This window comes from Nymphaea colorata, chromosome 12 (assembly GCF_008831285.2).
Source record: "Nymphaea colorata isolate Beijing-Zhang1983 chromosome 12, ASM883128v2, whole genome shotgun sequence".
In the NCBI taxonomy this organism is placed as follows: domain Eukaryota; kingdom Viridiplantae; phylum Streptophyta; class Magnoliopsida; order Nymphaeales; family Nymphaeaceae; genus Nymphaea; species Nymphaea colorata.
Window position 1 is genome coordinate 20,124,946 of NC_045149.1, and position 12,979 is coordinate 20,137,924.

The 12,979-nt window shown below is 37.3% G+C and overlaps 2 protein-coding genes across 5 annotated transcripts; one reads left to right on the forward strand and one right to left on the reverse strand.

The window, feature by feature from the left end:
- The first annotated feature begins 272 nt into the window (after positions 1-272).
- Positions 273-1,581, forward strand: LOC116266284 (heavy metal-associated isoprenylated plant protein 28-like). 4 transcript variants are annotated; one of them, XM_031647431.2, is made up of 4 exons: positions 273-400; positions 471-546; positions 1,029-1,251; positions 1,470-1,581. In XM_031647431.2, the coding sequence occupies exons 1-3, from the start codon at positions 395-397 to the stop codon at positions 1,226-1,228; spliced, it is 282 nt and encodes a 93-aa protein (XP_031503291.1). In that variant the 5' UTR covers positions 273-394; the 3' UTR covers positions 1,229-1,251; positions 1,470-1,581. The 4 variants fall into 4 exon arrangements, with proteins under 4 accessions (XP_031503291.1, XP_031503292.1, XP_049936947.1 ...); XM_031647432.2 differs by having other exon boundaries at positions 1,476-1,573; XM_050080990.1 differs by lacking the exon at positions 1,470-1,581 and adding an exon at positions 1,426-1,468.
- Positions 1,582-1,919: 338 nt separating this feature from the next.
- LOC116266015 (NAC domain-containing protein 96-like) lies at positions 1,920-4,925 on the reverse strand. The gene is made up of 5 exons (XM_031647059.2): positions 4,163-4,925; positions 3,356-3,633; positions 2,834-3,145; positions 2,392-2,668; positions 1,920-2,302 (listed from the first exon to the last, which is right to left on the reverse strand). The coding sequence occupies exons 1-5, from the start codon at positions 4,317-4,319 to the stop codon at positions 2,208-2,210; spliced, it is 1,119 nt and encodes a 372-aa protein (XP_031502919.1). The 5' UTR covers positions 4,320-4,925; the 3' UTR covers positions 1,920-2,207.
- Between the last annotated feature and the right edge of the window lie 8,054 nt (positions 4,926-12,979).

Genomic DNA, 12,979 nt, shown 5'->3' on the forward strand with positions numbered 1-12,979 from the left:
AAGAACTCACAATTGCATTACATGCTAAGTTTGGAGGTGCTTCTGAAAAGGTTAAACTATGTAAGTAATTCAAAAATAAAATATTAGCTGACATCTGAAATTGACAAAAGAAAAGCCACTTTATTACTTCGAACAACCAAGCTGTCAATTATTTACGCAATGGTCCCATATACTGATTTTCTAGAAAATCTTAACATGTCGATTCCTTTCAATGAAATGGAGTTGCATACTTGTGAATATAGAAGGGTAAATTGGCAGCTGTGGTTGAGGGCAGTTCTGTCAATGACTTTTGACAGGTATACATACATTCAGAACCGGCACAACCACAGGTGTCCAGAGAAATTTCCGTGTAAAACATCTTCGTGCATGTTCCTTCTTCAGTTTGAAGCTTCCCATGGAGGTAAGCTCGGTTATTTACATAACTCGATCTGCTTCCTGTGGAGAGGTTTAACCGTTTCTTTCTGCTGCAGACCGTGGAGCTCAAGGTAGAGATGTATGGCATTCACAGCGAGAAAAGAATTAGAAGATGTCTGTCCAAACTAAGAGGTACTCTTGCGCTTATGACGTCCTTTCTTTGCTTGAATGTACAAACATTCTGTGCCTGCGTCTGCTCTTTCACCGATGGAACTTCGTGTCCAGCATTCAGAAGAAAAAGAGAACAGCAAACACGTTTTGCTTTAGCTAACTCTAATCTGTAAATTGGCAACCATTTCCCAGCTAATCTGCAGAATACAGAGAAAAAAATCTGTTCTATTCGTCCAAGTAGTCCAATTTGAAAATTGGCAAGTTTTGTCGTAGGCTAGTTATTCTAGTTCATATTTTGAACTTGCTTTATCAACTGGGTTGCCATCTCGCCGTGCTGATGCTAGTTGAATCATGAGAAGCATGTTGAAAATTTTAACTGCTTCAAACTTGAACAAGGTCACTTGTTATATTTGGTGCACAAGCCCACAAACATCCACATAAGTTTTGTGCCATATCCATGTGTGTGGTCAATGCTGCTCTGTTTATAATGGAGTCTGTTGCAGGTGTGAAGATGGTGGAGGTCGAACTAAGAAGTAAAAAGGTGGTAATACGAGGAGACACAGATGAGAGAAGAATAGTGAAGGCTCTGAGAAGAACTGGATTCAGATCAGAACCATGGTGCAGTAAGACGGAGATGCTTCTCACTGCATATAATGGTGGCAAATACAGAAGCTTGTGGATTATTAATCATTTTCTGTTCTAATTATCAGCCGCAAAAAAGAAAAAGTGAGGGCAAAAAACATCCTTCACAAGAAATTAGTTATTTACCGTTTGTTTCAAATTAGCAAAATGCATGAAGTTAGTTATTTAACTTATTTTGATGTCTATTTTGAATGTGCTAAATGAATCAAAGAAGAGGCATGCTCTTAGCTTAACTTCTATGGTTTGCATTATCAGCAGTTTCTTTTCTGTGTACAATCTGTAAGGCGCACATGTGCATGCAGTGGCAGAGTAATGGTGTGATCTGGTGGACGTCTACATAGAGAATCTGACATAGTTGCAGAAAGGTAGTTTTTGGAATGAATTCCCGAATTTGTGCTTTATGGACCATGTGAGCTACTTTAACCAGATTCTGCAATGGAAAGGGGTAAATTTGTTCTCTTGTCAGAAGCTAACACTAGCTAAAGGCACATGTTTCTTATGATTCCTTCTGCCTGCCATTCTACAAAGGGCTCCATGATATCCTGCTTCATTACCTCAAATCATTCCACATTTGTGCACACCCATGCATTGGGAGTAGGAGACATTCATTTAAAAGGTTTATAGCTTGTTCTCAAGAGTAACGCACGTCCTCTCTGGAACCAAATAAGATTGAAAAATCCAAATTCGAGCTAAACTGTAAACCAAGGGTAAAGGTGCATCAATTGGGCAATCTGCTTGTGGGGCAGAAGAAATAAGCACAGGCAAGTAATGGAATTCATACATCATAAGATCTCATAGTACATTTAGATGCAACCAAACATAATATATAAACTGATTCCTGATGGCGTGACACTAAAGGGTTTTATTTAAGACTGATTGTACGGATCATTGGGCTAGTCCATGATGTTAGTCATGGATGGGCAACTAAGTTGCTTTCTCCAAAACAACCTCTAAAAGCAGATTGCGAGGAGACCTCATTTTGCATGATTAGTAGAACAGAAATAAACTTGGACTCTCAAGATCTTGCATCGACATAAACTTCAAACAACTGCAATGCTATCTTCTTGAAGCCACAAACTGCAAGATTCCCCAAAATTCCCATCAAGACTGGCTTCTCTGCAAATTGATGGAGTGACTGCATAAAGCAGATCAAAAGTAAGGTATCCGTATGAATGAAGATGCTAACATAATTCAAAAACAGAAACAGGCCACAAGATCATATACCCATGAATTGAGATGACAGATCCCTGTGGTGCTCATGGATCTCAAGCGTCTGGTACAGAAAGCCATCATATTCAAACATCTGCGGACTGGTAAATTCACCAGAACATGGTGTCATAAGTTCACCCTGACTATAATATGCACCCAGATCAAGGTTACTCGATTCATTTTCCAAAGTGTAGTCCCTTTCAGATGGAAAAATTGGAAAACCCATTGTATCAGCGGGTTGCCACATGTTCACCGAATTTTTGATACATTGATCTTTCAATGAGTCATGTACCTGCATGCGGAAGTTGAACCGTCAAAAACTGAAACGCCAATAAGTGTAAACTGTAATGCTCATCTCAATTGTTTGTCTGACTCCAGTTCTCAAAGACATTTTCTTGCCTTTGTATGTGCGTGCTTTTGTGTTTATGTGCAACAAAAGAAAACATAAGTTTTGCACCTTTGACGTGTTGCGTGAAAGATCTCTCGAGACGTTATGTGTTTTAGGAGTTCCAAATGTCTCGAGGTCAACTCCCATCTCAGATATATGCAGGGTTGATGCTCTGGGACTTGTATCACAACTTCCTTTATGAGAATGCATGTCCTGAGATTTCTCCAATGAAAACAGTCTCCGTTCTCCAGATGTTATTCTAACGGGGTTAGAATCATTCATTACAGAAGCCATGCTTCTCTTCTTTCTGGCATCGGCAAGTTGATCACCAGTCTTTTGGCCTTCATTTCTCTTGACAATCCGGCAGAGGGCAAAAGGGCTCTGGTGAAAAAGATTTCGTCATTCAATTGTATTGCAGATAAACGCCAATCATTCAATCCTTAAAGAATGATCCACACCCAACATTGCTATTCAATTACACACACAGGACGGCAATTCAGTTCGTATCTCTAATGTGCAAGATACAAGTAGTATTCGAGTGCAAGATACAAGTAGTATTCGAGAGTGGATGCTAAGTTTTAAGAAGTATACCTCCACAATTGAAGACCCTTGAGTTGAAGCGTCGTAAAGACGATATTCATGCATTACCCAATCAGTACGATCTCCCAGAGGGGCTCTTCCAAGATAGAAAACCAAGGTTTTCTTCAAGCCTGTAACAGAACCATGGCACGGTATGTGACGATCTTTTCCAGTGGCTTTCCAATAACCTGATTTGGTAGCTCTATTCGTACGTGAGCCATTTGGATACTTCCTGTCACGAGGACAGAAGAAGAACCACTCCAGATCTCGCTTTGGAAGGAAAGATTTGTCTGTAACACCGAAAGAAGAATAAGATCTCAAGTAATGGGGGATATCCTCAAGTGCAGAACTGGAATTTTGAAAAGAAGAGTGTTTGAAATCTGAAACTGAGATAGCACAGAAGAAAATGGCAGTTCATCTCCAGCACTAACTGAGACAACAATGGGAGTCCATGTTATCATAGGAGAAACTCTGAGTCCGCAAGCTACTAGAAGCTTGAAAAGTAGTAAAAAAATATGCAGCAGAATTTTGGTAAAATTGGTCTACATTATTCATTATCCAAACTTGGTTTATCGAACAGTAAGAAATATTAGATACATATTCTAAGGTTGCAAATATCTGCTGCTGGTTTTAATACTGAATTTTGATAAGTAAAGCTTACACGGCATGCTACTTTCAAAATGAAAGGATGGCCGTTAAATTCACAATGTAATAATCTTTTGACAGAATGAATGTGTGTGTGTGTGTGCGTATGTATATGCATGAAAATACATCTGATATCAATGTCACGGCTTCAAGAAAATTTAAGGAGAAGCATACCTGGTAACTGCCATGGATCAAATTTGTACAATTCAACCTCTGGAATGACTTCAAGCTCCAACTTGAGCCCATCCACTTTCCTCTTCAAGTAATATCCCACCAATTCTTCATCAGTTGGATGGAATCTAAAACCAGGCGGCAGTGCCGTTGGTCCCATTCTCAGTCCTGTGGTATGTATGATTCTAAATGCTCAGTTCTACAGGAACTGGAACCAAATGCAGGACCAAACTTCCTCGGATATGCAGATAGGAATTCCTCGAATCAACAAAATGCAGAATCAGTAAAGGCTCCGTTTGACAGGGGCCTTTTATATCAACGTAAGCCAACAAATAAACTTTCTCTTAGCTCACTCAGAGCAAGGACCCCTTGAAGGACTTCTACTAACTAAAAAGATGTGTGAGTTTCACAATCTGAGTAATTCTGGGCAACGCAATAGGCAACACAAATCCAGCAAAAAACTTGAGATTTGAGTACCCTCTTTCTTATTGCAGTTGCACCAAAAAACACTCAAATTTTAGTAGGAAAAAAAAAAGGAAATTTGATCTACCTAGACGGAAAATTGTTTACGTAAAACGACAACTGCCAACCTAAACTACAAGAGCTTCAACTTTACCCAGATCAGTCTAAAACTTTGAACTTGGGTGGTTGAATAAGCTTATCTAAAGAAGAAAAAGTCTGAAACTCCAGCTTGAAAAAGAAATTTTGGGTTCCAAAATAACTGAACAGACAGAGAGAGAGAGAGAGAACTAAGCTAGAGGGGGGGAGAGAGAGAGAGCCATGAGCAATAAGAGCAGCCACTGCTGATCTATATAGGGAGATGCTTCCAATATGAACCAACCGAAAGTTGAAGGTGCCTGTCTGAAGTGATCAAAATTCTACAGAAAGTGGGTCCATATCTTAAACCGTATTCACACAGTCAAGCCGTCTCTCTCAACACGGGGAAGAGTTGGTTGCCAATTATTAATTCATAATACAAAACCTTTTGGACGGCTCCTCTTCAGCCTTTGAATCTTACTTCTTCACTTGCCATCATATTCTTTGTGTGCTGAGCCTCAATGCCACCAACTATTTCATACTTTGATTGGCCCAAACGCCTTTCTCTTTTTCATGTTTCCGAAATATCTGTGCCATTGCTGCAAATTTTGCATGGTGTAGCAGTTGGTCTTGCTGACCTCGTCATGAGGTGATGTACTTGCCCAATGGCTCAGCTTTCCCCTAATAGATAATTTCATGATTCATCTGTGGACCAAAGTTCTTCATGCTTCACAATGTCTAAATATGGAGTAAGAATTGTCAGACAAGAACCTACTGCCATTATGCTTAAACTCGGACAAAATTTCAGTTTTTTTGTTCCACAGGATTTTTGTTTTTCCAAGTAGATTTGTTCCATAGTAATTGCTTTTCCTTTTCCATTAGCCCATGTAAGTTACTAAGTTCTGAATTCTGAATGACAAATATGAGTTCAGAATTTCGAGATCTGCAAATTCAGGACTCAATTAAATCAGGCATTCCATTGTACAGAAAAATTTTCGCCTATCTTTTTAAACTGGATGTCGATTCAAAGATATACATGTCTTCAGAAGCAGGGCAGATAAAAGTACCTGTCCTTGTAGAATGAGAAATGCTTTATCGGTTATGTAGAAAAAAATTATGATGCCATGAATATGATGATGGGTTGTATCGATATGCAGAGGGAGATGGAGCAGAGAATGGGTAGCATGACCCCTGAATCATGGAGAATTTTCTCTAGCAACTACAGGATCTCGTTGGAGCGTCCCCATTGAGATGCCATGAGAGATACAGTCTGATCAGCAGAAGGCAGATCGAAATGGAATCAGAAACTGCCAGTTTTAAGATTCTCAAGTTCGACAGAGATATTTAGATACATAAAAACTTTGACAAGTTCTCCTTGCTAGGGACGATAAACTTCTAGATCTGTAAAGGTGAATTAATCTGTCCGATTCAATGGAAACCCATCCCGTCAATCTCGGAAAAGAACACATAAAAAAGGAAGGGAGGAAGAAAGAAACTCAGGGTCTTCGGACTTAATGACAGGAAAACTTGTGGAGAACTCAGAAACACTAATCTCGTCTTTGGAATTAAGGACGACCAATTGACCCATTCAAGATCTTCTTTAATGGGGCTACCAACATGTCCTTGGTCATTGGATTAGACTGATTGACTGAAAATCATTGGTTATGGAGGATGATGATGACGACTTAATGGCGTTAATGCTTCTTTTCCCCCCCTCACTTCAGTTCTTTAATTAAAGGGGTAGTTAGGCTTACGTTGTATGAACTTACTGCACTCTTAGTGTCTTTGATTTAGATTAGCTTATTGACTGAAGAAGATGACCATTTTACCTTTTATATATTCACGCCCGTGTGCGTAGGGCCGCACAGAGTGCGGCCGCTCGTGCTCCACTCGTTTATAAAGTGAGTAGAGTTCGAGAAGAAATAATAATAGGATAAAATATCTTCCACACAAGCTTTTTCTGAGTTGGTAGGGTACCTCGTTCACATATAGGCCGATGCTTTTCAAGAGAGTTTATCATGCAATCAAAGAAATTGATCTTCTCTTATTAGAATGATAAAGTGATGTTTTAAGATCTTAGATCCATGAATTTAAGGTCAAACCTCCTCCACATCGACTTTAAATTCATAGTTTTTAACATGTAGCATAAATTTAAAATTCATGCTACTATTAAACTGAGGATCTCTCAAAACACACCTTTTATGCAACTTCGAATCTAAAATCCAAAACCATCAAACGACCTAAATGGATTTGAGAGAAGAAAAAAATAATAGCTTGACAAGTATTGGTTCTAACGAGTCGAGCTAGAGTCCAACTAAGAGTGAAGGATATGATGTGGCTAGCATCAAAGTTTTATGCCATCGAGAGTGCAACTAAGTCTCAGTGCTCATACGTAGCTAAGAGAGACGCACGTTGGATATAGGGTAGTGGTTCGTTGTGTCATTTTCTCTATGCTAAGATCAGGGGTGGAGCCAAAAAATTTTTCTTACGTGGGCCAAATGGTCCCAAGGCTTCAACTAAATAAAATTTTTTGGAAATTTATTTTAAAGAGGCTGGCTATGTTTATTCAAAAATTTTACAGGGGCCAAAACTAAAAATGTTGAAATTCAATGGTGATGCTAAAACCGAGTTTAAAGCCTGGTTTCGAGAACCTTAATTGTGTTTGATAGCATCGAAATTCATATTCAATGATTATCTGAAGCCCCTTTTATGTGGGATCCACAGAGTAAACAAACACTGGATTTGACCACTATGTGAAAAAGAAGACTTGAGATCTCCATATGTAGACGAAACCTCATATTTGAGTATGACTATACCCATATACGCTGCATTTTGCATTCGTGGGAAATGAAGATTCTCACGTCTGCAAACCTAAAATTTAGGGCATGAAAGTTAATTCCAGTAAAGAAAAGGAAACAAACAGTTCTTTTGTTCATTAAAGCAGCAGATCTCCTCATAGCAAATCTATTAATTTATTACCAAGGTTTTGAACTTTAGTTATTGACAGGCCTATCTGTCAATTCCTTTGGACATGATACTTATCTCTTTCTTAATGGTTTGACAGTTATCTCATCCTTTTCTTTAGCCTTACATCCCATCTCTTCCCCACTTCTATGCCTATTTGGAAATTTTGAATTTTGTCCATAATTGCCCCGAGGGGCATAGCTCAAACTGACAGACTCAGGGCATGTTCGAGGTGCATTTGCAATTCAAAACCTGCGGGAGGCTATGCTCATTGCAGTAACAGATGAGTGAATCTTATATGCAAGTTGAAGCTCGCAGATATATGATTACCTGGTATCAGCACAACTTTCGACCTTAAATGCAAGGAAAAGGAGGAGGGAATCAGCTCTCGCCGAGCGATGAGATAATCCTCTCGCTCACCCATAATTATGTCCATTGTTTGCTACACATTTATACATTTTTTTCAAATATTCATCAATTTTGTAATAGAATATTACAATTTGTACGTAGTGTGCTAGTCAAAAGCTAATAGCCTAGCTGCCTAATAATAATAATACTTATGATGAGTAGATTTTATGACTTTTGATGTCTCGAAGCATGGAATTAAAGAGAATGAACCAAAAAAAAATGTCTGAGACCAATTAGTGGAAAGAGAAGTTTCGGAAAAAAGAGTATTAAAAAGAAAGTTGGCTTATCCGTGTCTCTGTTGGAAGTGCTTTCGGTTCATTCGAACCCCACTTTCATTCATTGGTGATGTTGTCATGAACGATCAAAGATTTTTGCTCGATTAAAAAATTTGGGACATTTTTTCCCAATTTTGAATATGTTCATTTTTTTCTCCTGCCTGTTTTGAGCATTACTTTATCATGTTGGTTGTACTTTAGTTCTTGAAAGAGAAAGTTGGCGTAACTTTTGAGTTGGAAGACACTTTTTTGTTGGTCTTGTACTTTTCTTCTTCTACTACTTTCTCTCTTTTTTTTTCAAGAAAAAGATGAAGTTGTCAAGCCAAAACAGTAGGTAGCACACAAGTATGGGACATGAAGAATAACAAATGAAAAATTTATAAAGCATGTCTAATATTTGGGTAACTAACAAATTACCGCTCAACTTTTGAAAGTTAACAGACAACAAGTGTTCAACTTTTGAAAAAAAATCTCAAAGAATTGCTCATCAAAAGAAAACATAGGTTTTTAATATAAAATTGTCAAAATATCCTTTTATTAAGAACAAAGATATTCTTCTACTCAAGAGATTCATTTTCATTGTTCACTTAAGATTGAAAATTAAATTTTCTTTGGTAGGCAGCTCTTTAGAACTTCCTCCCAAAAGTTGAATGCCTGTCTGTTAGCCTTCAAAAGTTTGAGTGGTGATCTGTTGTTTGCTTGAAAATTTTGTGCTTTTCTACTATTTTCAGAATAAATTTATATGCAATTTAATGCAGTGGTTTGTTGGCTTCCTTGCCTTGTATGGCAATCACATCAAGTGTATTTTTACAAGGTCAACAATCTCCAGCATTCATGTCGGTGCAAGGTTTCCGGCCTGCCTTGTCTTCACATGGAGAGGGATCAAGTTCATTAACTCCATACTTTTTTTTTTTTTGTGTTTCCAAGAAGAAAAAAACAAATGGGGGGAACTCACCAAATTTTGGTCCTACAAGACTGCTTGTAAGCCCTTCTCTCTTCTTTTTTTTCTTTTGGCACTTTCACTCAGGAAAAATTTTATCTTGTTTTCAATGTCTTTTTTGCATAAACAAGGAAATGTTCGCGAAATATTGTTTGTTCTTGGTTGAGCATTATTCACATATCTTTTTATTCTATTTGGAAGAAAACACCCTTACATTGACATTAGGTCACCACTTTCAAGTGAGTAGGATCAAGAGTATTTTGTTCTACCGTCTAACTGAGAGCCGAATTCCCTTGTTCTACCTCTCATCCTCTAAGGATACCAAACTTATTTTTGGTGCTTCAGAATTATGCTTCTGCTATGTTTCAACTTGTATATCAATATCTTGTTCTTTCTTTTGCAGCAAAAGAAGTTTATGTCATGAGAGCTAAAAAATGAAACTGACCGTATACCAACCTCTGCCATGTCCATTGCACCATACCCCTCGCGAATGATTAGGTCAAGACTTGATTGTGTTAGCTAAAGACTTAAATTTCATATTCTTTTCTACGCTTTAATGAAAATACTAAACTAGATGACAATGGCCGACGTGGAGCCATTCCCCCTAATCTAGGGCTGCTTTGACTTTTCCTACATATAAGGGTCAATATCATTCGAACCAGCAACTAGCTGTCTACCAACCACTAACCCAAGTCAGTGCACAAGCTCGGAGTTATTGTTGGGCAACTTTTCCTATAAGATTCCTATATAAATATTACACATAAACTTATGTATTCCTTTGATATTTCGAATAGCCCGGCTCTCTGTTTTAATAGGGATCAAATTTTTGTCAATACTGGTTGTGTAGTTCCATCTTCATTGTAATCATTACATGGTTCATTAGTAAAGCCACACTAAGACCATTTTAGAGACCGCATTTTTGCATCAAAATTCATTTCAAAAGAGTTTTTTGATATGGAAGCGACAAAACTAGTTGGTGGGGGTTTACAACCTTTGGAGGCTAGCAACTAACAAAGTCTCTCATTCCTGAGAAGGTTGGTGCAACATTCGAGGTGGGAGATGGTAGGTTGTCAGTTTTCATTTCAAATCCTCGATGCATCAATTCTTTATGTTGCAAAAGGAGTGATACTCACATACAAGTTAAATTAGTACGGTAGAGATAGAACTAGACACCAAAAACAAACCTTATACTTGGGGGACGAGAGTTTAGAAGGAGCTTTGGCTCTACTTTGATGGTAAGATAAAATATTTTTCCTATTCACTAAAATGTTTTCCTATTCACCCAAAAACCAAGAAAGTCTCTTAACCAAAGTGTGATTTCTTGAACTTGGCAGCTAAGTCAAGAATGTTTCTTGTGTCAAAGAATAAAGAATGAATAATTTGTTCTAAAAACCTTTAAGTGCGAATATCGGACTAGGCAAATCTTACTTTAGCAAAAGGATTATTTGAGTTCATATACATGGGGGTAAGAGAAATATAGACCTAATGTCAACCAGAATTCTCCTCAAGTATCTTTAGCTTATATTTTAGAAGCTAACAGGTAACTAACTTATTAAATAAGTTGGTCTCTGGATTAATTTTCATAAAGCCTAATAGTTCTAGGTCTTTGGGAGGGATAGAGGGGGTGGGAGATCTTTTCCCCCTTTTTTTTCCTCTTTAACTCTTTCCACGCCACTAGAATTCATTCTACTTTTCTATATCATACTGCTTCCTTCATTCAACCCGCTTTATTCTTGGTGGAGAAGGAAAGTTGCTTTGAATTGGAACAAGCTAAATGCATTAGAAGTCATTTCAAAAGGTTTGGGATAATGGTTGAGATAGATGTTGTAGGTGGATACTTTCTGTTTCGAATTCTTGAGGCGTCAATTTTTTGTACTGTAAAAAAGAACCACTGGCGTGTAAGTTAAAGCATGATGGATGTAACATCCTGCAACACCGAAAGCAGACCTTATACCTTAGAAAGATAATGGGTTGGGTGTGATGTTCAACTCTATTTTGGACAATATGATAAAATGTTTTCTTGTTCACTCAAAAATACAATAGAAGTCAGGTCCAAGTGCACAGCCCAACTATCACCAAAAATCTCATTTGAGGTCAGATCCATTTGGGACTTTAATTCTTGCTAGAGACTTATTGTAACACCAGTTCCACTCGTAATTTAGAATTTTCCATTTGAAGATTAGATCATGATTTCAAGATCAGTTTGTGAATAGAATAGAGGGGGACTACTAATCCATTGATTCAGCTGAATCGGCCACAAAATTTTAAAATATATATATATATATATATAGACATATATATATAGGAAAAAATAAATATAAAAAATGTTACAAAATCATAAAGTATATTAAAAATATTTAAACTGACCATGCAACCAAACGTGTTTGCTGCTATGCGACCTAAATCTAGTGGTGGAACTGGGTGTGGGCAGGTGCCTATTTTATCCATATATTGGTTCTTCAACCTAATTAATGTACTACATATTAATACCCTTCAAATATCAAATTTCTTATATTGGTACCCTTTAACCACAAATTTCTTTCTCGACATTGAATATTTCACCTAGACTATGTGAAATAGTAGCGGTTATAAAGAAGCCAAAGCTTTAATGTTAAGCCGCTAAATGTTATCTGCATGTAAAGTGATTCAGCCTTAGAAGATTCGTAGTTACACTTCAAGAAAGTAACTAAATACATTTAAAAAGATAAAGTAGAGGGGGACCTTTTGTTTCAATATTTGGAGAAAGATACATGGAAGGTTTGTGTTGGGCGTAGCACAATTGGTCAGTTTGAGGGATGCATGCATCATGAGTTTAATTTTTTTTAACTGTAAACAGTGACATGCACAACACTCGAATTGAAGTATCACTTGTTTGCTTAGCCTGAGGGATGTACATGTCTTTACTTTGACTTCTTTTAACCGTAAACAGTGGCAGTATGCACGACATTCAAGTTGAAGAGTTTACTATATGGTCACTTAGGACTTGAAGCAGCCTTTGAACTCTAGGACGAGAAAAATGATATATTAGTTATATATTTAATATTTTTATGAAAGAAGCTAATAAGATTTTTTTTTTTTTTTTGAGACATAGGAGTTTCATGTCACCGCAATCTCCTTGCCCGTGGAAAAGGTCGGAACAATATTATTTTGTGGCTTTCAACTTTATATTAAAAGAATTTATGCCCATACGAACTTTAGATTAGTTGTTGTCAAAATCGGCTTGTGAATTGAATCAGCCAACCCAAAAAAAAGTCAGAGAATCAATTGAATTGAATTGGATCTGAAATTATGTGGATTAGATCAAGATTAATGATATATTTTATGTAAAAGTTGCAAGTCCTATGGATTACCTCAAGATTAAATACATATTTACATAAAAATCACTGAAAAAATTAAAAGAAAATTTGAGAATATTAATCACAATTATAGAAATTGCACCATGCATCTCCCATGTACTGAATCGTGTATCGAACAAAAGAAGGGTCCGATTCTATTTCCACTGATTCTCAAAATTCCCAGTTCCTTCTAGCCGATTTTAACAATGCTATTACAATTTACAAGGTATTTAGATATCTGTTTAACCAAAATACAATTACACTAAACATGAGCCGGTTCGAGCTAGAGCTGGGTCTGCACGAGCTTCACTTAGGTCGGCGATCAAGCTTGACTCATTTAAGCTCAAACTTAGCTTGCAGA

Coding starts and splice junctions, on each gene's coding strand:
- LOC116266015 (XM_031647059.2), bottom strand. CDS start 4,319: ATGGGACCAACGGCACTGCCGCCTGGTTTTAGATTCCATCCAACTGAT. Junction 2,669..2,833: donor TTTCACGCAACACGTCAAAG/GTGCAAAACTTA, acceptor TTCCGCATGCAG/GTACATGACTCATTGAAAGA. Junction 2,303..2,391: donor TCTGTCATCTCAATTCATGG/GTATATGATCTT, acceptor TGCTTTATGCAG/TCACTCCATCAATTTGCAGA.
- LOC116266284 (XM_031647431.2), top strand. Junction 547..1,028: donor ATGTCTGTCCAAACTAAGAG/GTACTCTTGCGC, acceptor AGTCTGTTGCAG/GTGTGAAGATGGTGGAGGTC.